This window comes from Acomys minous (assembly GCF_964271855.1).
Source record: "Acomys minous genome assembly, chromosome: 8".
NCBI lineage: Eukaryota > Metazoa > Chordata > Mammalia > Rodentia > Muridae > Acomys > Acomys minous.
Window position 1 is genome coordinate 3,501,286 of NC_140489.1, and position 25,427 is coordinate 3,526,712.

Sequence of the window (25,427 nt, forward strand, 5' to 3'; positions counted from 1 at the left end):
CCTTAAGCCTTTAACCCCAGTATTTAGGAGGTAGAGGCAGGCAGATCCCTGTGAGCTCCAGGCCACCTTGGCCTATAGAATAAGCTCCATGACATCCAAAGCTATACAAAGAAACAACAAGAAAAAAAAAGATATTCAAGTAAACAAAACTTTTCTGAGCCAGGCCCAGGCTCAGAAAATAAACACCTCCCAAGTCTTAGGAAGTTCCTGAAACTTATAATATTCACAAGGACTCTCCTCAAACAGTAACAACTTCTGAGTAGAGGAGACTCTCCAACCTGCTTATCAGCCTGCAAACTGAGAAAGGGAACTCCAAGCACTCAGCCTTTGTGAATTATCATCTGTGCCTGAGTGGGCTTTCCAGGGCTGCATTTGCTTTTGAGACACTCATGTCTCTGTAAGTAACCTGTTGTCCACACTGCTGTAATTAGCCTCAGTAAATTCATTGGCTCACTAATCTAGACTTAAGTAGAATTACTTTGATCACATGTAGGTTCCCCTTTACTTATTTATTTCCATCTATTTATGTGGTAAATAGATGTTTGTTCATGGCTGAAAAAGTCAGACATCAGAAGCAGAAAAATAAATAGATGAAAAACAAACATAACAAACAAACAAACAAACAAACAATCCCCAAAGACATGGAATATTCCCATTGCTTTCATACCAGAAGCCCTAGATTCTATCTAAAAATAACATGCAATTGCAAGGACTTCAAATGGCCAGAGCAGTCCTAAAGAAAACAAAGTGGAACAACTCACTTCTGGATTCGGAACTTTCTGGAGACTATGGTGACCTAGCTATGGCTCTGCAAATCATCCAGCGCATCAGAGTGAGAATCTTAAGATGCGCACACTTATGGCCAGCTGGCTTCCCATGAAGCCAGGAGCATTCAATAGTCTTTTAAACTGTTGGTGTTGAACCACTAGGTAGGACTTGTGAGAGAATAAAGCTAGACTCCCATTTCATAGCGTATGAAAAACTAACTAAAAATGAACGAGTAATCAAAATACAAGAGCTAGAAGTATAAGACTATTTTGGGCTGGAAAAATGTGACCTTGGATATGACAAAGGTCTCTTAAATATTATACCAAAAGCACAAGCAACATAACAAAAAATAGACAAAGTGGACTTCATCAAAATTTAAAACTTTAACATATTAAGTATATATCACCGAGCTTAAGGTAAACCTAAACAGTGGTAGAAAACACTTGTAGACTTGACATATGATACAAGCTAGTATCTATAGTATATGAAAAATTCTTAAAATATAACAAGAAACAAAAATTGAATTAGAAACTGCACAGACATGGGACTAGAGGAGATATGAAAATGGTCAAAAAGCACAGGAGGAAGCAAGAATGATGGGTTAAGTTGGTGAAGTGTTTGCTGCACTTAGTATTAGGACCCTAGTTAGATTGTCTAGTCCCTTGTGAAAAGGTCAGGTGCAACATCAGGGAGATGGAGGCTACAGCATCCCTGTGAAACACCAGGTGCAGCACCAGGGAGGAGGAGGCTACAGCATCCCTGTGAAATGCCAGGTGCAGCATCAGGGAGGTGGAGGCCAGAGCATCCTTGGGACTTGGGACCTGCTGGCCAGCAAGTCTAGCTAAATCAGTGAGCTCCAGGTTCCATGAGAGAACCTGTCTCAAAATAGAATGATTAAGGAAAATGCTAGACACTGACTTCTGGCCTCCACATGCATGCACATGCATGAACTCTTACACACTTGTGCACACACATGAATAGATACATATACCACACACACAAGGTATATAAGACCACCCAGTACCACTTCACCTTCACTCTACAGTCACTTACTGTCTGCATTCTGAACACTGTGATTCTCTGTATTAACCAACATCCACTGCAAAAAGACGCTTCCCTGATAAGGTCTGATAACTGAACCATCCATGTAGATAAAGATAAGTATTTAGGGCGGAGTTTGATAAAGGTGCACTTTGCAAAATAATACTAGCAGGTTCACTCCTAGGGTCCGTAAGATATGCAAGTATACGTTCTTGGCTAGATTCAAAACAATAGGCACGCGTTCCATCCTGTGTAACAACTTAAATCCAATCAGAAGGCAGTTAGTTACCCCTGGTCTGCTCTGCTTTATGCTGCTGTGATAGAATGCTGTAACCAAAGTCAATGTGGGGAGGAAAGGGCTTGTTTCCTCTTACAATCCATCACTAAGGGCAGTCAGGGCAGGAACTAAAGGCAGAAACCACGAAGAAGGGCAAGTCGAGTCAGGGACTCACTTTCTCCAGCTTGCTCACCGAGTTTTCTTATGCAGCCCAGGCTCGCCTGCCTAGGGATGGTGCCACCACATTGGGCCAGGCCCTCCCACACCAATCAACAACGAAGGAAATTCCCCACAGATGTGGACATTGATCAATCTGACGCAAACCATCTCTCAGCTGGTACTTCCTTGTCACAAGTGACTCTTCCCCCCTCTCCCCCCAGACAGGGTTTCTCTGTGTAGCCTTGGCTGTCCTAGACTAGCTTTGTAGACCAGGCTGGCTGCCAACTCACAGCGATCCGCCTGCCTCTGCCTCCTGAGTGCTGGGATTAAAGACGTGTGCTACCAGGCCCGGCTACAAGTGATTCTTGATTGTGACAAGTTGACAATCAAAACTAGCTGGCATACCCTCATAAAAAGAGCAAAGGACACGGATTTGAGTGGGTGTGTGGTAGTGAACCTGAGAGGATTTGGAGGTGGGGAGGATATTGGATACAATCAAAAGGGACTTTATCTAAGCAAGAAGCTTCACAGAACACATTAAAATCATGCGAAAAAGAAAACAACCTGAAATACCTGCTCCCACAAATTCCTCTGCTCTTAAGAATGGCAGGGATATCCAACCATAGGTTAGTCCTGATGTGGGTTGGTGGCAGGGGGGGGGGATCCCCCTTTTCTGAGGAGAAGCAGATGGGGAGAGGGGGAAGAGGGGGAAGAGGGCTGGAGGGCGGGGCCAGGAAGGGAGCAGGGAAGGGGCTGCGATAGGGATGTAAAGTGAACAAATAAACTAGAAAAAGGAAGCGCTATGAACTGGATCTGTAGAACGCGTCTAGATTAAAGTGGAGAGACATGAAATAGTAGAAAAGATGGAAGAATCGTAAGAAAACATATGACAACAGGTCAGAACACCAAACACGAGCGAGGATGGCGACGCAGAAGAGAATGATAGGGAAGCAATGCTTCAGGAGGCACCAGCCGGCTCCGAAACTGATCAAAGAAGGGTAAGAGATCAGACACTCACAGCCTTAAGAAAGACACAAAAAATGAGAGAAAGCTGCGGAGAGTGGGCAGTACAGGGGGAGCCTTTTGGAATATGGCTGAACCATAGGCAGCTTCTCAAGAGACACCAACCTTCTCCTCAGTACTCAGACATATTGTTTTAAAAAGCAAGGCAAAATAGTCTGTTTTAGGCCAGCAAAACACTTGAGAACTCATTGCCACGAGAATGTGACCAGAAGCAGCTAGGGAGGCTCATGAGCACCAGGAGGATGACCCCAGCAGGAAGAGAGGTGCAGGGAAGAAGAAGAAGGAGGAAGAGGAGGAGGAGGAGGAGGGGGAGGAGGAGGAGGAGGAGGAGGAGAGGGGAGGAGGAGGAAGAGGAAAGGGGAGGAGGAGGAAGAGGAGGAGGAGGAGGAGGAGGAGGAGGAAGAAGGGCAGTGTGTAGGCTAAATAAACACCAACCTAATACAACAATGTCTGTGGGACCATAACATAGAATTAAACTATAGAAAGAGTGCAAGAACAGCACATGGAGTCGAAATGTGATGCTCGTGAACTGACTGGTGACTGGTAAAGGTTAGAGGTTAGAGGTTATAAGTAAGAGAATGTGTAGGAGGCAGTGGTGGTGCATTCCTTTAATCCCAGTGCTTTTGAGACAGAGGCAGGCAGATATCTAAATTTGACAATGTAAATTCCAGGACAGTCAGTCAGCCATTGCTACACAGAGAAACTCTGTCTGGAAAAACAGAGAGAGGAGAGAGGGGGCGGGAAGGCTTGTAAAGGTCAGATTGTAACGGAGTGAAAACAGAATCTGTAGCTAAAAGTAAAGAAGAAGGGAACTGGAGTAAGGAGAATTGTAAGTGCGAGCCTAGCGATGCTGCATGTTAGTACACTGGGAGAAATGCTGGTCTAGTTTCAGTCTTCTACACGTCGATAGCCAGTTCCATGTTTTTGCACAGCACCTGATTGTTTAATGAGTGATAGCTGAGCTAAAGGGCAGTGTTACTGTTCACATAAGAAATGCACAATGTTTAGATAGAAAATTAAGTTTCAACACGCTACCTTTCTCCAAGAGTGCTCTATTTTGCTTATTTACTTATGCGTGTGTGTAACTGAGATTATGTGTACCATGTCTACAAGGAGGCCTGCGGCTGTCAGAATAAAGCAACAGACTCCTTGGAACTGAAATCCCAGCCCTCTGCAACAGCAAGTGCTTTAAACTGCTGATCTATCTCTCTAGCACTCCAAGGGTGCTCTATAACTTGGCATAGGGAGGGGTTCCAGGTCAGGAGCCTAACCCTCTCAGGTACCAAAAAAACCTATGGGGAGCTTTGCTCTTCTCAGAGTCTTTGTAGAAGTGCTCATTTTTGTTCCTTACCTGAAGAGGCAGATAATTATGCTTCCTGTGGTAAGAGATATCAGAGAAACACTGTAGCCCAAGGTATAAATGGCCTTCACCAGAATATAAAACGTGATCTACAAAGAAATAAAAAAAACACATCTGTAAGCTGCTACCCAAATGCATGGGGCAACAGAACATTCTGAGATCTCAGTCATAAAGGACTCTCTCTTTTGCACGCTGAGTGCTGCCAGGATCTTGTCAGAATTCTACCTCCGTCTGGAGGCTAGAAGGACCTTTGCTTTTTGAACACCTATCTTCTCTTACAAACCACTATAAGTGAGTGGATGCCTTCCATAAAGAAATTTATCAGAGGGAACTCGGTTCGCTATAGTAGAACCAAGAAAAAGGAAGGCTGAGATGTGTAAACTTGTGGGGTCCCTTGACTGGAGTAGGAATGTGACAGTCTTCTGGAAATGCATTTCTAAATAAGACTAGGTAGGCACACACATTTGAGCTCATGGAAAACAACATGGCATCAAAGGTACATGGCCACTTACTCAGAGGTCTCTCCTCGTAGAGTGGCTGCGTCTTTGAATTTTTCTTTCTCATGCTTCTTAGGCTAGTAGACTTCATGGCCAGACTCTAACATCCATGTAATCATATGGAAACCAGAACCGTGTGTGTGTGTGTGTGTGTGTGTGTGTGTGTGTGTGTGTGTGTGTGTGTAGTCACTATAGAGAAGACCAGTCAATCACAGGACACCTGAATGGGCCACAACATCCTAGATGCTCAGAGGACATGCCTGTTCTGTACTTTCTGGTAAAACTAATTCTTGTATGAAAATGAGAATATACCTGTTGATATAGGGTTTTTTTTTGTCAAAAAGTCCTAAAATAGACATATATACTGCTACCAAACCTCATGGTTATGGTACAATGGAGAGTTCTGTCTGTCAGGTATGGTGACACATGTCAGCAATCCCAGGACTTAGGAGTTAGGGGCTGGAAGATCAGGAGTTCAAGGCCAGCCTTCAATGCATAGAAAATCTGAAGTGAGCTTCAACTACAGAAGGCCCTAATTAGAAGTATTTATCATAAAACAAAAAAGTTTGCATCTTGCTACAATACCAATCTGCTAGGCAAGTTGTATCGTATCATGCAATAGTGGCACACCCATTATGGGACCAACTATTCTCTGACTAGATTTGAGGTCGTCCACAGGAGGAATTTCATTTCCAGTACTAAGAGTTTCATCAAAAGCCCACGAATGGGGATACCGTAAGCCATACGGAAGAACCTACTGGTGTTTCAGCAAATGGTCATGTTGTCAAGCTGCCTTCTAAACATCTATTCTTTGTGCTGTTGTCAGGCTTGGTCAGAGGAGCTTATTTTCCCAATGAGTAGTGGGGTTAATGCAAAGACTCCTAAGTGGTCCAAGTACTGAGAATAAGTAAATGTGAGTGTTCAGCTGTAGGCAGAGCATCTGTACTTATTTCCATCCACCCAGGCTCAGGAACATTGAGGTAAAGAGCACAGAAAGAGTGTAATAGCCAGAGTATGAAAGTTGTGAAATATGACTTCTGATATTTCATAGCTGTTGAACACATCGACACATAGCATCTGTGGTTGCTTGCACAAGCCTTGAAAAAAAAAATCAAGCCAGCCAAAATTCCAGCACGGACTGAGGAGAGCTCCCCAGGCCCTACCCGAGTGGAGAAGCTATTGGTGGTAGATGGCTGCTGACAGTGGGAGACTCACTTTACTTTAGGGATGATGATGGTGGTGGTGGTGATGATGATGATGATGATATAATGATGATGATGATAGATAATGGAAAAAGAAAACATGAAGTTGGAGAGGAGATTGGTCAGAGTGTCCTGGAAAAGTTGAGAGAGGTTACTAGGGATAGATATAATAAAAATATTTTTTATTATGTGTAAAATTCTTAAATAAATAAAAATAGTATAAAAAGCTATGCGGGGACCTGTTAGGCTTGCTCATAATATGGATCAGTCTAGTCATGTTTGAAAGCATTACCCTATTAACTTTGAAGTGCAGGAATTCTCCTTGTTGGTACTAGAGCTGTGCCGAGGATTGGTCACAGGAAAGCAGAGAACGCAGGGTTCCATACAGCCCCCTCCATCCTCAGCATGGTCACCCTTGCCTCAGCTCTTCCGTCTCTTTCCCTCATGCTTCATCTTCCCCACGTCATCTCTACCCTTATCTTCCCTTCCACATAACGGGGGCCCACACTTTATCCTCCCTGTCTCCCCCATTTCCCTATCTGATCTTCATCCTAACCCTCAACACTCTCATCTCATCCCCTTCTGCTCACCTCACCCCATTATCCCTTCTTCCCCCTGTCACCTCCCTCTCATCTTCTCCCTTTATCTTCTGCCTTGGTTACTTTTCTATTGCTGTGAAGAGACGCCATGACCAAGGCAATTTATAAAAGGAAGCATTTAGTTGGGGGCTTGCTTACAGTGTGAGAGGGTGACTCATGACTACTGTGGTAGGGAGCATGGCAGCAGGCTGGCAAAGAGTTGGAGCAGTAGATGAAAGCATACATCTTATCCACAAACAGTAGGCAGAGATAGAGGGGATGACTGGGCCTGTATGGGCCTTTGAAACCTCAAAGCCCATCCTCAGAGACACGCGTCCTCCAGAAGGGCCACACCCCCTAACCCTTCCTAAATATTTGATCAACTGGGACCCAAACATTCAAATCTATGTGCCCAAGGAGGCTGTTCTCGTTCAAACCAGAGCACCTTCCCTCAGACCTCATGACCGGCCCCTGAAGCACCCTGTATGGTCGGTGAATAGCTACCTTTCTTTTGCTGTGATCAAACATCATGGGTGAGGCCATTTACAGAGGGAAGGGTTTGTTTGGGCTTATGGTTTCAGAGGGTTCAGAGTCCATCCTTGATGGAGAACTATGGAACTGAGCTGCAGACATAGTGGCTGGGACAGAAGCTGAGGGCGCAGTCTACAATGGCAAGCATGAGGCAGAGAGAGGAAACTGGGGATGGCACTTGGCTCTTGAAGCCTCAAATCTTCCTCTCAGTGACATATTTCTTCTAGTAAGTTCACACCCACTCAGCCTGCCAGTGCCACCAGCTGGGCACTATGGGGCCGTCTCATTCAAATCCCGACAGTCAGGTCCCTTTCTCTGACTTCTTCTGGTGCTAATGTATGCTATAGGTTTACTCTTGATTATACTTGGCCTTATGCAAGTGCCTCTTCCCGAGCTCTTGCTGCCTCTACAGGCCCTGCTATGATTAACCAGGCCTTACTCACCCTTACCTTCTTACCCTCATCTGGCCTGTGACAAAGCAGAGCAGAAGTCTGGAGTGCCGTGATTGGTGTGGCCTCTTGGCTCCTCATGATGTCCTGTCTGGGAGATCTGGAGTGGTCACGTGCTTAGCTAAGTCTGAGCTGGGGAACTTTGAGCGCGGAGCCTTGCCGACATGTAAACACACTAACATTGGCACTGGCCAGCCTCCCCCAGCAGCTACCTGGGAACATGTCAGTCTCCGCTGTGGGGAAGTGGGAGTGCACGCATGACTTATTGACTGAAGGGACTCACTCCTGTGGTCACAAAGCCTCCACTCAGAGCAGCAGAGTAATGACAAAGCAAACCAATGTGAAAGCTTTTTCCCCCTAACCAAATGTAACGGACGTTGGTGACGAGGGCGTGTCTGCACAGCAGCTTGCAGTGCAAGCATCACAAACACAGCAGCAGCCGGAAACCTGTGAACGTCTGACTTCTGTAGATGAGCTTCCAAGACTGCACTCCAAGATTACAAATGAATCCTGTCTGAACAGAGATGTGCTAAAACCATGCCACTCATGATGTGAAAATGGGATAACTCACACACCTGCCCAATCAACTATGGTGTTGAAGCAAATACATCCACTCCTTTCATTCACCTAACATGTATCATCAAGTGACCGCAGGAGCCAGGGATGTCAGCAATGCGAGGAGACAGGAACCACAGAGACCAAACCCAACATCCCGAATGGCTAGATGAGCCACGTGGTAGGTTCCAGCCTGTTATGGAAAGTGAGAATGTGGAGCAGAGTTCACAGCAGCTGCACTGCCTGAGGCCAGCTGCAACCAGGACAGCATGATTAGGGTCAGCCTTGGGAAAGAGGGGAGGAGTCTGGTAAAAGGGATGGCCGGTGCAAAGGCACTGCAGCCGACAGGGATGGCAGGAAGGTGCTGGCCACACAGGCCGTGAGGGCACGAAGCTGCAGGAACAATGTGACCCCACTGCTGGAGTGGGGCAGACATACACGGAGGGCAGACGTGGGTGGCCCTTTCCAGTGGTGAGTGCATGCTCCAGGGAAACACTGTGTCCAGTCTGAATAGTGATGAAACGCATCCAGAGGCTGACGGATGGGATGGTACTGCGAAGGCCAATAGGACTTCCCAACAGAGTGGATAAAGGATGAGATACAAGGGAGTTGGACCAAGAATAGCGAGGAGGGACAGGAAGAGCTAGGACTATGGCTTCTCCCTTATGTACTGTCAGGAGGACTGTGCCTCTGCAGAGGTAGCAAGAGTCAGAGAGAAGGCTGGACCAGAGTGCTCTGCGGAGTTCTCAGCAGGAGATGGGTGTTTGTTTACTAAGAAATTTAATGAGCCATGGAGAGTCAGTGAGCTCGCCAATCTGGGGGTGAGATTGAAAACAGACAAGGGGATCCTGTGGAGGATGGGAGGTATCTCACTGGTGCGTACCATCTACAGGAGTATAGATGTGAGGCCCTGGCTAGGCTGCTCGTTCACTTTGACATCACACAGTGAGTCCATGGGAAGCTGTGAAGAGGAGGCAGGCAGGCTACTTGGGGCTGAGGATCAAGGTTCCCACTTTGTCTCCATAGTAGGATGGAATGAGAGATGGAGGCTGCAGAAATCTTTTTAGACATTTCTTTACTCTCTTCACATTTTTGTCTATGCATAATTGAGTACATCCTGTGTGCACAGGAATTGATGGCATTTCTCAAGTACACAATAAAACTTCTGACGAACCGAGCTTCATACAGGAAGAACATCAGAAACTTCAATAGCAGAGCACTTGCTCGGCATGAATAAGTCCCTGTGTTCCATATTCAACACCACCTACATGACACATGCATGGAGGCAGGCACCCAGGCAGGCAAGCAGGCAGGAAGGAAGGCAGGCACGAAGGCAGGCAGGCACAAAGACAGGCAGGCAGGAGGCAGGCAGGCACAGAGGCAGACATGGAGGCAGGCAGGCACGCAGGCACACTAGCCCAAACAAAACAAAGCAGATGAGCAAAATAGTCCCACCTCAACACAGACAGCACAGAAAGAAGCCCTGATTATCTCCAGCCAAGCAGCAACCCCTGTGTCTAGAAGTCCCCCAAGGCCCTTGGCAGAAGTCCCAGCTGCCCTGCTGGTCGGCTTGGAACTCTTGGCTCTGGGTACCTGAATTTCTGAGTGTCTCCACCCACATGTCATTGTCATCACAGTCACATTGTCCCTACAGAGTTCATAAGGGCCTTGGGGACCAGTAGGCACTGGCATGTGTTTAGCCAGTGAATGCAAGGTGACCCACAGATCTGGGAGCTGGAAGGTTTAGACAATTAGTGCACAATCATTTGGCCCAAGGAGCTGGAATAGGACAGCTTCTGAGAGCAGGGTCTCGGTCTCTCTCTCTCTCTCTCTCTCTCTCTCTCTCTCTCTCTCTCTCTCTCTCTCTCTCTCCATCTCTCAGCCTTGGCTCCTGCCTGGACTTGGGACTCTGAGGGCCACAGGAATGGATGGACAGCCTTGCCTGGTGGGGCCATGGACTAGGCTGACTTGCTTGTGTTTTGTCCACCTCACATCTGTCTGCAAAGCCGAACTTAGAAGTTGCTCTCCAAAAGAAGTTCCTCATGCCTCATACAGTTGGAAGGACTTGGGTTAGAGCTGGGAAAATCATTCTGGTTAGTGCTTTGTGAGAAAATTAAGTAGGCCAGCATTATTCTTACTTGGTTCAAGCGATCGAGGTGAGTGTACACTTTGGTGTGGTAAATTAAGGCATTAGATGAGATGATAGGAGAATTTTTATATTTACCTTGTTAAATCTTAACAGTAAATCTTGGTTCCTGTGGGAAGGCATATGCAGATGCTTTCAACCTGCCTCCTGCTGGGTGAGGTCATTTAAATTAAACTAAATTAAAGGGAAATAAGGTTTAAAACTTCAGTTACTTGGTTATACCGGCTGCATTTCAGGGCTCCAAAGTCCAGCTATCCGTGGCTTAAACCCTGGAAGGACAGAGGAAGATCTTTTGCATTCTGTCAGGAAGGCCTAACAGTGCACGCTGGACACCATCTGAAGTTGTGGTCTGTTGCTCATGAACTGCTGCGCTCTACCCCACTTGTACTAGGCTAGGCAGGCATTTGCTCCTGCCTAGATTGCTGCCTCTGTCTTGTGTGTCTTCCTGCTCCTTCCTGGCCTCTGAGAAGTCACACACAGTTGCAGAGCCATCCCTGCTCAGATATGGTCCCAATGCCACCAGACTCTGGTCTCATTACCTCAACTTCTTCCCCCACAGCCCTCTCAAAAAGAAGCATGAGCTCAGTGTGAGTTTCTATCTCTCCAGAGAAGACAATAACTCTCAGAGGGAAGGGCTAGCCCTTTGCAGGAAGTACAGGAAAGGGCCACACAAGCTGCCCGCAGATATGCAAGTGAGAGCAGTGGTGGGCTTTAAAAAGAAGGTTAATACCCTATGAGCATATACAGGGGGAGGAGGCCCCCCTCAGTCACAGTCATAGGGGAGGGGAGTAGGGGGGAAGTGGGAGGGAGGGAGGGAGGGAGGGAGGAATGGGAAGATACAAGGGATGGGCTAACAGTTGAGATGTAATATGAATAAATTACAATGAAAAAAAGGTTAATGGTTAACACATCAAGCGCTGGACCACTGAGAAAAGTAAGTAAAAGGATTTATGCTTAGGTGTGAGACAACCAAGCTAGACAGACATGATGAGGGACAGGGCTCTGGGCCAGTGCAGGCAGGCTATGCGCCCCACCCCACCAGCTCTTGAGGGATGGATGAAAGGCGCTATTGTTCCTGCTTGTATCCTGGGGTCTAGTGCATCTAACTGTAACAGCCAGAATTGTAAGCAAGGCTGCTCTAACAAGAAGCCTCGGTCTACGTTAGGAAAGGTAGCCGAGCCCCTCCCATAGTCAGGGAGTTAACTAGGAACAAATAGAGCTACTTCTTGGCTGTGAGAACACAGAAGGGACTCCTACAATTAATGAGATTTTTAGACACCTGCCAGGTTGGTGGTAGCAACAGCAGCCAGTGGCTAACAGCAGACAGTCAAGGTCAACAGCTAACAAAGCACATGTCAGACATAGACAAAGGGGATGTCCACTCCACCACCCTTAACTAGCATACATGAGCAAAGCATTATCACCTCCTGGTTGTGCTAAAGGGATATGCATAGAGGGTGTAGGTCCTCTGTTGGCTTAGCTCAATAGAGATTGCCTTAGACTTTGTTCAGTTTCTGCAATGGCCCCATTAAACTTTGTACACAAAGAAGTTTGATGTATTTCCTTTCTCTTTATGACCAGTTGCACCATTCCTGTAACGTGTGGGAAATCACACATTTTCAGACCCCCTGCAGCGATCATGATGCAAGCGTCTGTAGTGCAATGGGATCTCTCTCAGCTCTATTAGTTGTGCCTGATCCAAGGTTCTAAGGTGCCAGACATTCAACAGTCACCAAAGGGCAACCTGATACAGTTGGCTTTGATACCATAGTCTCATACTAATGAAAATTTAAAATGTGGACTCTGCAAGGCTGAAGCAAACCTTATTGATAAAAGTTACCGGAAAGTGATAAACTAAGGAAGACTGAGAGGCTCTCCCACCAGCAGGAACGGTGTAACTGGTCATAAAAGTCTGAGAAAGTGCATAAGCATCAGCTAGGTCTTTGGAGGAAATTGTGGCCCAGACATTGCAAGAAAACATTTTCAAAGCCTTGAAGTTAGGTCTTTTTGTAGAGCTGAGATCCTGCTGCAGCAAATACAACAAAGATGGCTCCAAGAGCGAAACATATTATGTGTCCTTTCTTTAAAAAAAAAAAAAAGGCAAATGTTCTGATGGTGTCACAAAGCAGCGGCTTTTGGCTAAGTAGAATGTTACGAAACACGGCTTAAGGAAGTGACTTCCTCTTTGGGAAGCTTGACCCAGAAGACCTATGGAGATGCTCATCACAGGAGAACGATTATCCATGGACTCCAGGCGAAGACGTCTGCGACAGACCACATTTCTAGCAAGCACCAAGCATGCTGCATCTGACTGGAGGGTATCACTGTCCCAGCCAGGGCTGCAGTCAGTGCTCAGTAGGCCACAGGGACTGAAGTGACTGCAAAACACAGCCACTGTCTTTCCGTGATTTGTTCTTCCTATAGGGAACTAAATCTGATTTGTAAAAAAAAAATTTAGGTCTCTGATGCAAGAGCCATCAGCCTGAGCCCTAAGTTCTTTCCTTGGGATCTCCAGCCATCACCTATGGTGGGCTCTGATCAGCCTAAGTTCTTCAGGAAGACAGAATCTTTGTGGCACCTAAGTTTGTGTCCAGCAGCTGGCGTTCATCTTATGAGATCCCTTCTAGGGATGCGCAGACTTCGAATGACAGGCAGAAGAGGAAGACAACGATGAAAGCACAGGAAGGGGAGGACCAGGAGGTTCGCTCTTTCCTGGAAGCTACTCTCAGCAGGCTTTTGTTTTCACTCATTAATATGTGCAAACACCTCGAGTAGAGCTGGTGTGCAGCGTCACTTAAAAGATGTCCCCAAAGGCGAAAAAGCCAAAAAAGCAGTTGCATTTGCAGTCAGTCTACAAGGACATACTTTTGCAACAGGCCAACACAGTATTCATGAAATACCAAGACAATAAGACAGTAAGAAATCAATTCCTGACGTGGCTTGTACCCACTCAAACACTTTACTTAAACAACGTGAGATGTACAGCTCGGTGACGTCATCAAGACTTCAAGGAAGTGGGTAACATTATCAGTACTCTGACATTACCAGGCTTGGATTAAGATCCAAATTTCAACAACCATAGTTTATTTAAAAGTTAGTGAAGAAACTGGCTGTTTCCACAGATCCCAAGGATTGCTTACTTGTGTTATGTAGAGGCCACTCTAGCTCATAACAACTAGTGGCAGAAACACATGGTATTTCAATCCTGAAGCTAGCCGAATCCGACTTAAAAAAACACTAAAGAACTCTAGTGTCCCATATTTGACCACTTCCCCTTGGTGGGGAGGCCCTGGTGGCATTCAGACAAAGGATAAGCAGGCTACCAGGATGCGACTTGATAGTCTGTGACCTTATGGTGGAGAAAAAGGTCTCCTTCTGTCACAGACCTAGGGGAGGGGAAAAGGGTGAAAGAGGGAGGGAGGGAGGAAAAGGAAGATAAAAGTGAAGGGATAACAATTGAGATGTAATCTGAATAAATTAATAAAATAAATTAAAAAAGGAAAAAAGAAAAAAGAGGAAAAAAAACCACTAAACACACAGAAACAGACCAGAAAGGCAAAAACCAAACATAACCAAAATTTAAGGCCAATTTAAATACAGAAGGGCAAAGATCTCCAACTATCTAGCTGGTGCTTAGGCTTGTATGCCCCAGTCAGGTAGGTTTCCCCAGAACACAGGATCACGGTGCCCGTGAGGGGTATGCAACACGGCCAGAGACAGAGCCTGAGGACTCAGGAGCGGCTCTGGACCCTTGCTGCTTCAGCAAGATGAAGTTCTGATTCCCTAGAGCCGGATGGGCAAGGAGGTGATTCCAGGCACAGACAGCAAGTGCTACTGAGGGACTGGGGCAGTGCTCAGAGCCTTGTAAGCCGGGGGCTGTTGGGCAGTTTTAGGAAAACCATGGTAAAGCCGGGTGTAGTGGCGCAGACCTTTAATCCCAGCACTTGGGAGGCAGAGGCAGGTGGACCGCTGTGAGTTCGAGGCCAGCCTGGTCTGCAAAGTGAGTCCAGGACAGCTAAGGCTACATAGAGAGACCTTGTCTTGAAAAACCAAAACCGTACCCAAACAAAGTCAAAACAAAAATCAAACAAACAAAAAACCCCAGCTCCCCCAAAACAAAAACAAACAAACAAAAAACAAAAACAAAAAAACAAAACCATGGTATTTTCCCACAAGCCCCTCTGTGTAAACAGGACACTGTGGTCTGAGACCTCTTCTGGGGTTCCTTCATCAGTATTAGGGATGTGCTCTGCCGCTTCTAAGGAAAGGTGTTTTAGTTTTTAACCCATAAAGTAGGACATGAAGAATAAAAGCAGTTTATGACCTGGAAAAAGAGAGACACAACCACCATTTGGAGTGGGCAAGCACATACCTAGAAAGCCATGAAGCAACAGCAGAAATAATAAAACCACTGGCTACACAGGTGGCCAAATCTCTATAAATAAACCTTTAAGAAACTCCCCACTGTAAGAACCTGACAGAGAATACAAGACAGGCGCCATGTCAGTATGAGGACCCGTTGCAGACGGGATTCTGCTCCTCATCCCCAGTAAGACTCACGTTACAACCAAGTCCCACTTTGGGGCAGGAAATGCCGGGGTTCCAGGGAACAGAAACTTGGGCACTGTGAAAATCCAGTTGAGGGTGGGACTCAGCTGCGCCAGCCTAGAGTGAGGGTGGGCATCCATGGGATGAGAAGAGCCGGAAAACTGATGTGATTCCAGGAGAATGATGAATTTCTTGGTGAGAAGTTATATCTTACTTATCAGAGTTCAGGCAAACACACTTGAAGTACACTAGCTAGCTGATGTGAAAAGCTGCTAAGAGGAAAGACAAGGTGGCTGGGCATCTGCCTGTATTGTGTTAGTGGCCAAAGGATGGAGAGAAAGGAGAACCCAGAAGTAAAGGGCAAGTAGACGGTGATTTGTACTGCTAAACTTATGTTATTACAGATTACGGAGACCGGTGTGAGGAAATATGTTGGGGAAAAATAAGACAAGGCCCTTAGTAGATGAAGTGGTGAGTGAGGAAGAAGGGGGAAAAATCCCGCAGGAAAACTGGCAAAGGAAAGACGCTAACACCAAAGTAATTAAAAATAAGTAAATTAAAAACAAACAAGGGCCATCTTCCAGCCCCATCAGTGATCAGCAAAATGTAATCCAACCTGGTGTATTTTTGCTTATAAATTGGTGACAATTGAAAATAAATAAAATTGTCTGTTGGTGGGGACTGTGGCCTCGGTATCTGTGCCCCACCCCCAAACCCCACAGATCCAATCTTTTTGTTTTGTTTTATTTTATTTTGTTTTCGACACAGGGTCTCTCTGTGAAGCCTTGGCTATCCTAGACTCACTCTGTAGACCAGGCTGGCCTCGAACTCACAGCGATCCACCTGCCTCTGCCTCCCAAGTGTTGGGAGTAAAGGCGTGCGCCACCACGCCCGGCTGCACAGATAGAATTTTTAACAGTAAGGAGCCAGAGCTTGCTGAGCTGCCTAGGTTCTGAGGGATGGGCTCACGAGTGGGGGATGGCTCCTTCCTCAGAGCAACTCCGAAGGAGTCCACCTGCTTACCCCACCTGACACAGTGCAAAGGTAGCTCTTTCAGGGAAGTCTCCTCAGACCAGCACTTGCCAGTGGCCTGACCTTGGACTAGAAGCTGAAGCTTCTAGAACAATGAGAAACAAGTCTCTTCTGCTGACAAGTCATTTCAGCTGCAATATTTTGCTACAGTGCCTGATCCAGAACAGAGTCCTCTTAAGCCGTTCTTGTGACCACAATCACACAGGAACATGTCTTACTCAAATCAACAAAAAGAGTTCAAAAGGTAAAGGAAAGTGCTGCTGAAATTTCCGCCCATTTTGAAAAGCACTCTCGTGGCTGAGGTGCTGGAAGGCAGGTAATGGCGGAGGACACAGCACAAAGCTAACTCCAGGCTGCATTAATCAGCTAATCCCTAGTAGTTTGGATTTGGGGCCAAGATGGGCTACAGTCCGACCCAGGCCACGCTAACAAATGACTTACTTCATGTTAGCCTGATCTCTGATTCCCACAATGGCCTTTGCAGTTCCTTATTAGAGTTTAGGAACTTCTGTTAGCCTGTCAAGTAGCAGTAAAACAGGGTCAAGTTGACTGACATGGTCCCAGAATCAACAGCCCAACAGAAGTGCGGCCGTGTGTGTGTGTGTGTGTGTGTGTGTGTGTGTGTGTGTGTGTGTGTGTGTGTGTGTGTGCTTCTAATTCCTTGTGCTTTCTGGTTAGCTGCTGTGCTAGAGTATCTCAGGGGTTTAAGGCCGTGAGGGGTCCTTCTCGTACCCAAGCCTACAATACACCAGAGTCTTGTGCCTTTTTGGGAAAAAAATGGGTGAATTCGGAAGGGATAACCTGGACCTGTCATGATCCTGAGGAACTGTTAGCTTAGTGAAGACGTCTGCTACTGGGACAGCTTGGAGGAGGGTCTGGGTCACTTGCAGAGAGAGCTTGTCAGGCTAAAGTTGTTACTCTGAAGGGATTGATTCCTGTGATGCAGAAATGAGAAGTCCGTGTGAAGACTGTCCAGCATTTGAATGTTTAGTACACTTCAGCTCCCAGAGGCACGGCCTGGACCACCTCAGGGTATGTCACTGGGTTTTTTTTTTTTATCATATATATGCCACACACCTAATATTTCCCTGGGTGACAGAGGTAAAATTAAAGTGCAAAAAGCTCTATTTAGTTAGCATAAAGAAAAGTACACAATTATGTATGTATCCCCAAAAGTGGAAATTAGAAATGAAAATTACACATTAGCTTAGAAACCTTCAAGATTTTATGGTTTGGATAGTCTTCAGTAAATAAGAACAATGGCTTTTAGCTTTAAAATAACATATTTAGAGAAACTAGTGTCATGTGTTGCAGGCATATAACTTTTGTTCTAACCAGTCAAACTGTCTTTGTGTTACAAAATTCCTCAACAATAAAAGTTAAAAAACAAATGGATCAAATCAGTGCAATTTCAAATAAAAGAAATTAGCTGTCAAGCTTATGTTTATCTACTTTTTTTTGACAGATAAATGAAGAGAATTGGTTTGCTTGTCAACAGTCCTATGCCACACCAAAAACAAAACAAAACAAACAAAGCAAAACAAACAAAAAACCCCAACGGTTTACAGGCCAGCCAATCGACAGAGGGCTTTGTGACCATCAATACATACGTACAGCTATTGGGAGACACGGCAGAGTGCAGGCAGAGAAGGGGAAGGACAGCCTTTATGGTAAGGCTATATGAAGCTATGGGTGTCCTTAAAATGAGCATTGTTATAAAATGCACTAATGTAAAAATAAGAATTTGTTTCTTCAAAGATAAAATACTATTCAAGCTTGCTGTCTTTCCCTCCCTGTCTTCCTGTTCTCTGAGTTTGTTGAGATGGTGTCTATGTCTGCCTGCATAGCCCAAGGTGGCCTTGAACTCACGACCCTCCGGCCTGCCCAGTCCTGCATTACTAGCATGCTCCACCATTTCTTGATCTTACTCATTTTTCCTGTGTTCAATGTTGATGGATGCTATGGCCTTGAGTACGTAGGTGGATGTAGACAGCACTCCACTGGTGACGCACATCCTGGGGGGGAAATGCTCATCTCATGAGAGGAGCTTCTAAAGCATTTCCTTTGCCTTTTGAATAATCTGATTAGGAAAGTTTCTTTTTCATCAAAACAATTTTCTATGGTCCACTATTAAAAATTACATTTTCCGTCTTTTAAGTAACTGTGTGACTTTCTGTATTTAACTTTGAAGTTTGTCACTGTTTTAGAGAGACAACTGCCTTTGATCCTAAACAATGTTTTTACACTTCTGATATTTTTGACAAACTTCTGCAAATTGAATTCTAAATAAAGCCTTTTGATTTCAAACTAATTTTTTTTTAAATTGAGAGGTTTATTATATGAGCATGGGGAGAGAAGAAAAGAGGGAAGGGGGAGAGAGAGAGAGAGAGAGAGAGAGAGAGAGAGAGAGAGAGAGAGAGAGAGAGAGAGAGAGACAGGGACAGGGACAGAAAGACAGAGACAGGGACAGAGAGGGGAATAGAAACAAGAAAAACGTAACTTGGGTTTTTACAGAGGGCTCCTAGCAAGCTCAAAGTAATTTGTTCTTTCTGTTTATAAACAAAGAGATACTGAATTCACTAGGGTTTTTTGCAGTAGATGATGGGTAACTTTCCTTACCTTTTATCTGTGTGCAGGGATGCTGTTGGCTTAGGCCTGCCAGAAATGCGAGACTCCTGGAAACCCAGTGTTTCCCATGCTAGCAGGCCAGTTCTAGGAACACAGTTTGGAGTGAGCCCCCATCAGTTCTTTACCCCCGCCCTTTGACAGCTGTTCTCTCAATCCAATGCTCTTCCGAGAGGTTCTGCAAGGGGCTACCATACACAGTGCAAGAGGATCCACGGAGATAGACAAGGGCAGCTTTTGGATAATTTTAAGTCTGCTTGGATGGGGATTTTCAGGATAACGAAGCTGACCCATCAAGGAAATAACTTTTATGACTTTTTGTTTGAAATTGATTCTTTGATGTTCTGTTTCCTAGATTCAAAGAACCCATATTCTCCTTTCTCTGGAGCTTTCTGAGACGTTGACAAAGGATGCTTTTGTAAGCAAAATGAGCCGAGGAGCCTTTACTGCTTCCTTTAACTTTTGTGGAATGTTGCAATTTGTGTAAGCTCACGGCAGTTCGTTCTGCACCCCACTTGCAGTCACTAGAAACCGGGGCTGCCCATTCTTCAAGGCAAGGTAGTTGGATCTAGAATAGCTACCGCAAGCTTTAATGAAACCATCACTGCCACATTTGCCAACAATTGTCACACTGTGCTGCAAAGCCCTTGTTCTGGGACACTTGATAACCCCACCAAGGATAGTCTAGTGGAAGCTACAACAGCCACAGGCCGATACTGCACCCGTGACTCAGAGCCACTGGAAGCCGGAAGCTGGAAGCCGGAAGCCCTTCCCCTGGTGTTTCCAAGCATGCCATTTGTTCTGAGTATTGACCTTTGTTTTTCTTTTGTTTCCAGAGAAACATTTGTCAAGTCTCTGCCTGCGCCATACAGACGTCTAACTTGGATGGGAGCCTTGCAGTGCTGCCTCCTGAAGAGGTACCTGAACCAAGCGAGCATGGCTTCCTCGCTTAAGGCAGTGCTCACAGACCGTTTCTCACCAGTTTCAGTGTTTCCATGAGGTAAGGGGATGTTGCCCAGATGTCAGGACTTACTGAGAAGATGTCAACAAAACAGTGTCCTTGTGCCTTCTTGGAAGACACCTTGTCTCCTACGGCCTTTGCAAATGACACAGCTGTGGTTTCTTTAGTTAGATTTGTACAAGGCAATCACAGGGCCACAGGGCGCTCACTGGATAAAGGAGAGGTGGTGTGTTCCACTACCCAACGCTTCTGTAGCCTGGGGAAAAAAATCTGGAACCCAGCTAAACTTTATCTAGAAAAATGAAGACTGGCTGAAAATCATGTGCTGACTCATTGGTCTTTCTTTAATTAAATTTAGACAGTGAGCACACAGATCTGAGCTGCAATTTTGGGATTCACCATTTTCACTGAACTTCATCAGAACCTGTCAGACAAAACCACATGGCCGTGGTCACCCTAACAGTCTACGGGGACTCTGGTTTTTGACGTGCTGTGTACATAGGAAAGGAATGTAATGTGACCATCAGTAATACCTAACAGCTGGGGACGTTTCTCAACTAACGGAGAGAATGGCCAAAGGAGAGTGACTGTTGTTATTACACAGGGGGGCCAGGGTGCCCTATGCCTGACTTGGCAGCTGCATCAGCAGATGAGGCTTACTTACACAGGCTGTTTTCCTAGCAGCTGTGACAGCTTGGTATACGGTAGCCTGTGAGTACCAGCTGTGTGGCTATCTACCCTAACCAGTGACAAGAGCATCTCTGTCAATGTGCACAGCCCACCTCAGAAGCCAGCTGGCCACTCTTGTGAGGCTGTTTGGTTTTCTCTCCTTGTTCAGCAACAGATGGTTTCCCACTTAACCAAATTTTCCTGTCAAAGAATATCTCTCTGGATTTCTTTTGACACTGCTGGCCATTTCCCACATGTGCTGTTCCTAGTTACCGTTGTGGGTTGGCTCCACATTCTCCTGAAGCCAGTGTAGTTTTTCTACTGTTCCTGGCAGAGAGTGGACATTTACAACTCTGTATCCACCACGCCCAGTGTGCTGGTTAGTTTTGTCAGTTTGACACAAACGCGGGTCATCTAGAAAAAGAGAACCTCCATTGAGGAATTACTTCTATCAGATTGCCCTTTGGGCATGTCTGTGGGGGCACTTTGATGAATGACTCATGTAGGAAGGTCTATCACACTGTTGGCAGCACCACCTCTGGCCAGGTGGTCCTAGGCTGTATAAGAATAGAAGATGAGCAAGCAAGTAAGCAGCATTCCTCCGTGGTCTCTGCTTCAGTGTTCTGCCTCTAGGCTCCTGCTTTGAGCTCCTGTCCTGGCCTCCCTTGACGATTGACTAATACATCCTTTCCTCTTTAAATTGCTGTTGGTTATATTTTATCACAGCAACAAAAAACAAAGTAAAAGAAAAATTGGTACCAGAGAGTGGGATGCTGCTGTGACAGACCTGCCTATGTTTTGGGGGAGGAGTGTAGGAGATGTTTGGAAATTTGGGCTAGAAAAGTCATTGAGCTTTTGGAACTTAACAGGTTACTGTGGTAACTTGGAAGATAATGCCAAGATAAGAGAAGATGGTAGAGGTTTGGCTTGTGAAGTGTCAGAGGGCAAGAAAAATTATATCTGGTTCCTTCAAGCGATCTTTTGGGTTAAGAATCTTTTAAAAGAATTTTTATTTATTCTCCTCTCCTACAATATGTCCTGACCACAGACTGCCCTTCCTTCACTAACCCCTAGTTCCCCTTCTCCATATCCACTCTCTCCCAGATACAATCTTCCCCAGTCTCCTCCACCAGAAAAGACCAGGCCTCTCAGGGACATCAAACATGGCACAAGATACAGTAGGACCAGACACAAACCCTCACATCAAGGCTGAGCAAGGCAACTCATTCAGAGGAAAAGGGTCTCAAGAGCAGGCAAAAGAGTCAGAGACAGCTCCACTTCCACTCTCAGAAGTGCACCCCCAATCCCTTGCCAAAGAAATGGAACCTTTGCTTTACTGGGGCAATCAATGCTGCTTGGCCAGGGCTTAAGAGAATCAGCTGTGATTAACAAGAGATCAGCTTTATTTGGGTAAAATACCCTGGGAAGTATTCCCTCAGGGTCAGCGCACTGAAACTGTGGTCCAGAAGACGGGAAAGCTGAAACTTAAGCAGGCAGCTGAGGTTAGTAATATGTAAGTGGGAGACCATGTGGTGCTGGCTGGGTATGAAAGCTGCAGGACTGAAGGGGTCAGCGAAGGAAGGTGAAGCTCGGCACTATGAGAGGTCAGGAGACGCCATTGGTACAGTGAGAACACCAAGATTAAATGGGTTCTGGGGAGAAGTCAAGGCATGGCACTTTGTGGCAGGACAGATATCCCTGAAGAGGCTAGGAAAATCACTGTTGAAGATGCAAGCTCAGTTGAGATGCTCAAGATGCTCAAGGCCCCAACATATTTGAGATGTCAGAATCATGGGATGACCACCAAGGACAGTAGTAAGTGTAGACTAGAGCTGGCCTGAGTTTAGCAGACATACTGTGTGTGCTGTGGGTGGCAGAGCTGGGGAAGAGGATCTGCCCAAACTCTTTAGAACCCAGAAGACTGTAAGTGTGTTCTAGATTTTGGACTGAATTATTTACACTGTTGGAGTTAGAGTTTAAATGTTATTAGTTTAAAGAGATTTTCTTTTTAACTTTCAGAGCATTTGAGATTTTTAAAGACCATCAGACTTTAAAAGCAATGCTATGTTTTATATTGTGTTACTAACATGAGATCTTAGGGGACAAACAAAAAAGGAAAGGTTACGGTTTGATAGTGATGTGTTTGTATGTTATGTTTTATTTCCTGGGCATTCTATTTTGGAGTAAGAAATTATTTAACTTGCTTTTGATTTTTTTAGGAGCCTACAGTAAGATGAGATCTTAGGGGATAAATAAAAAAGGAAAGGTTATGGTTTAACAATGATGTGTTTGTATATTATGTTGATAATGTGTCAGTTATGCTGGTTAGGTTTTGTTGACATAAACTAGAGTCACTTAGAAAAGTGGAACTACAATGGAAGCATTGTCTCCATTAGATTGGCTTTTGGGCATGTCTGTGGTGCATTTTCTTCAATAATTATCAATGTGAAAGAGGCCATTCCACTATGATTGCTACCATCCCTGGGCAGGTATACACGGATTGCATAAGAAAGAAGCTGGCTATATAGGCTGCCTCAATATAATATTATATTCATATATAATATTGAGTATATATACTCAATATAATCCTTCTAGTTCCATCTATTTACCTGCAAATTTCATAATTTCACTTTTCTTTACAGCTGAATGCTGTCCTATAGTGTATATATACCACATTTTCTTTATCCATTCATGAGTTTTGGGACATTTAGACTTTTGATATTTCCTGGCTATTGTGAATTCAGAACAATGAATATGCCTGAGTCACTACCTGTGGAATAGTATGTTGAGTCATTTGAGCATACATCAAGGAATGATATAGCTGGGTCATATGGAGATTTTTAGATTTTTAAATTTTTTTTGAGGATTCTTCATACTAATTTCAGAGTGGTTGAGCCAATTTACTTTCCCACCAACAGTGAATGGGTGTTAACCTTTATCCACAACCTTACCAGCATTTGTTGTCAATTATTTTGTTGATTTTAGTCATTTTTACTTGGGTGAGATAAAATCTCCACATTATTTTATTTTGCATTTTCTTTTAAAAAATACATTTTATTAATTTATTCATATTACATCTCAGTTGTTATCCCATCCCTTGTACCCTCCTATTCCTCCCTCCTTCCCATTTTCCCCTTATTCCCCTCCCCTATGACTGTGACTGAGGGGGACCTCTTCCTCTTGCATATGCTCATAGGGTATCAAGTCTCATCTTGGTAGCCTGCTATCCTTCCTCTGAGTGCCACCAGGCCTCCCCATCCAGGGGACGTGGTCAAATATGGGACATTATTTTGCATTGTCTTAATTGCTAAGGATGATGAAAATTTTTGAGGTATTTATTAGCCATTTTGATTTCTTTTATTGAGAACACTTTGTTTGGATCCCAGCCCATTTTTAAATGGGTTTTATTTTTGTTTCTTGACATTATGTTTTTTTGCTTGTTTGTATATTCTGAACTATTAAATCTCTGTCAGATATATACCTGGAAAAGGTTGTCTTCCATTCGGTGGGTTTCTTTTTCACCCAATTGGTTGTTTCCTTAGCTGTATAGAAGTTTTTTAGCTTTATGAGGTTCCAGCTATCAATTTCTTGTCTTAGTCCTTTCCTACACCTACATCTTATAGGGTACTGCCTATATATTCTATCAATTTTAGTGCTTCAGATTTCTAGGTGAGGTCTTTGACTCACTTGGATCTAATGTTTGTGCAAGGTTATAAATATGGGTCTAATTTCATTTTTTAAAATTAATTTATTCAGATTACAACTCAATTGTTATCCCATCACTTATATCCCACCATTACTCCCTCCCTCCCACTTTCACCCTATTCCCCTCCACATGACCGAGGAGGACCTCCTCCGCCATTTTACGGTCATAGGATATCAAGACTCATCTTGGTAGCCTGCTTATTTTTTCTTTGAGTGCCACCAGGGCTCCTCACCAAGTGGAGGTCGTCAAATATGGGGCACCAGAGCTCATGTCAGAGTTAGTCCCTGCTCTCCACCCAACTTTGGAGAATGTCCTGTCCATTGGCTAGATCCAAATAGGGGTTTGATGTTTACTACTTATAATGTCCTTGCTTAGTGCAATAGTGTGAACAGACCCCCTTAGGGCCTGATCCATCCATTACAATATTCTTCTTGTAGGTTTCTTAGATCCTCTGGGTCCTTCTATTTCCCCATCTCCTATGTTTCTCTTACCAAGAGTCCCAGTGTGATGTCTTCACATCTATCCCAATCTCCTGGTAAATGAAGACTTTCATGGACATTTTCTGCATGTGGAATTACAGTTTTTCTGGCACCATCTATTGAAGATGCCATCTTTTCTCCAGTGTATATTTTTTGACTCTTTGTCATATATCAAGTGGTTATAGTTATGAGCACTCATTCCTGTTTGGGTCTTCTGTTTTATGCCATTGATCTACATATATGTTTTGTGCCAGTACCATATTGTCTTTATTACGATAGCTCTGTAATATACTTTGAAGTCTAAAATAGCAATTCCTCCATTATTCTTTTTTTCTTATTCTTTTCTTTTCTTTTTTGGCTAACATTGATTTGGCCATCCAAGTATTTTCTGGTTCCATATGAATTTTGGGATTATGTTTTTCTGTTTTTGTGAAGGATGTGTTGGGATTGTGTTGTTGATGGTCATGTAGCCTTTTTTGTCTCTCAGGAGTTGAAGTTTGGCCCTTATTCCAGAAGACACCACATACTTAGGATATAAGACTTGGGCTGGATATGACCTGAAGGCCTCTTTTCTGTGGTCTTAGGGAGATCAGGGATACAAGGCACATACCTAAACATAATAAAGGTTATATACAGCAAGCCAATAGCTAACATCAAATTAAATGGAGAGAAACTTGAAGCAATCCCACTAAAATCAAGACCAAGACAAGGCTGCCCAATATCTCCGTATCTCTTCAATTAGTACTAGAAGTTCTAGCTAGAGCAATAAGGCAAATAAGGAGATCAAGGGTATACAAACTAGAAAGTAAGAAGTAAAATAT

The 25,427-nt window shown here is 44.7% G+C and overlaps 1 protein-coding gene across 1 annotated transcript in view; it reads right to left on the reverse strand.

Annotated features, from left to right (window-relative positions):
• The window catches only part of VIPR2 (vasoactive intestinal peptide receptor 2), a 74,543-nt gene that overhangs the window by 17,611 nt on the left and 31,505 nt on the right, over positions 1–25,427 (reverse strand). Inside the window, exon 5 of the mRNA XM_084792800.1 lies at positions 4,620–4,717. Within this exon, the coding sequence (XP_084648926.1) occupies positions 4,620–4,717 (98 nt within the window). The remainder of the gene's footprint in view (positions 1–4,619; positions 4,718–25,427) is intronic.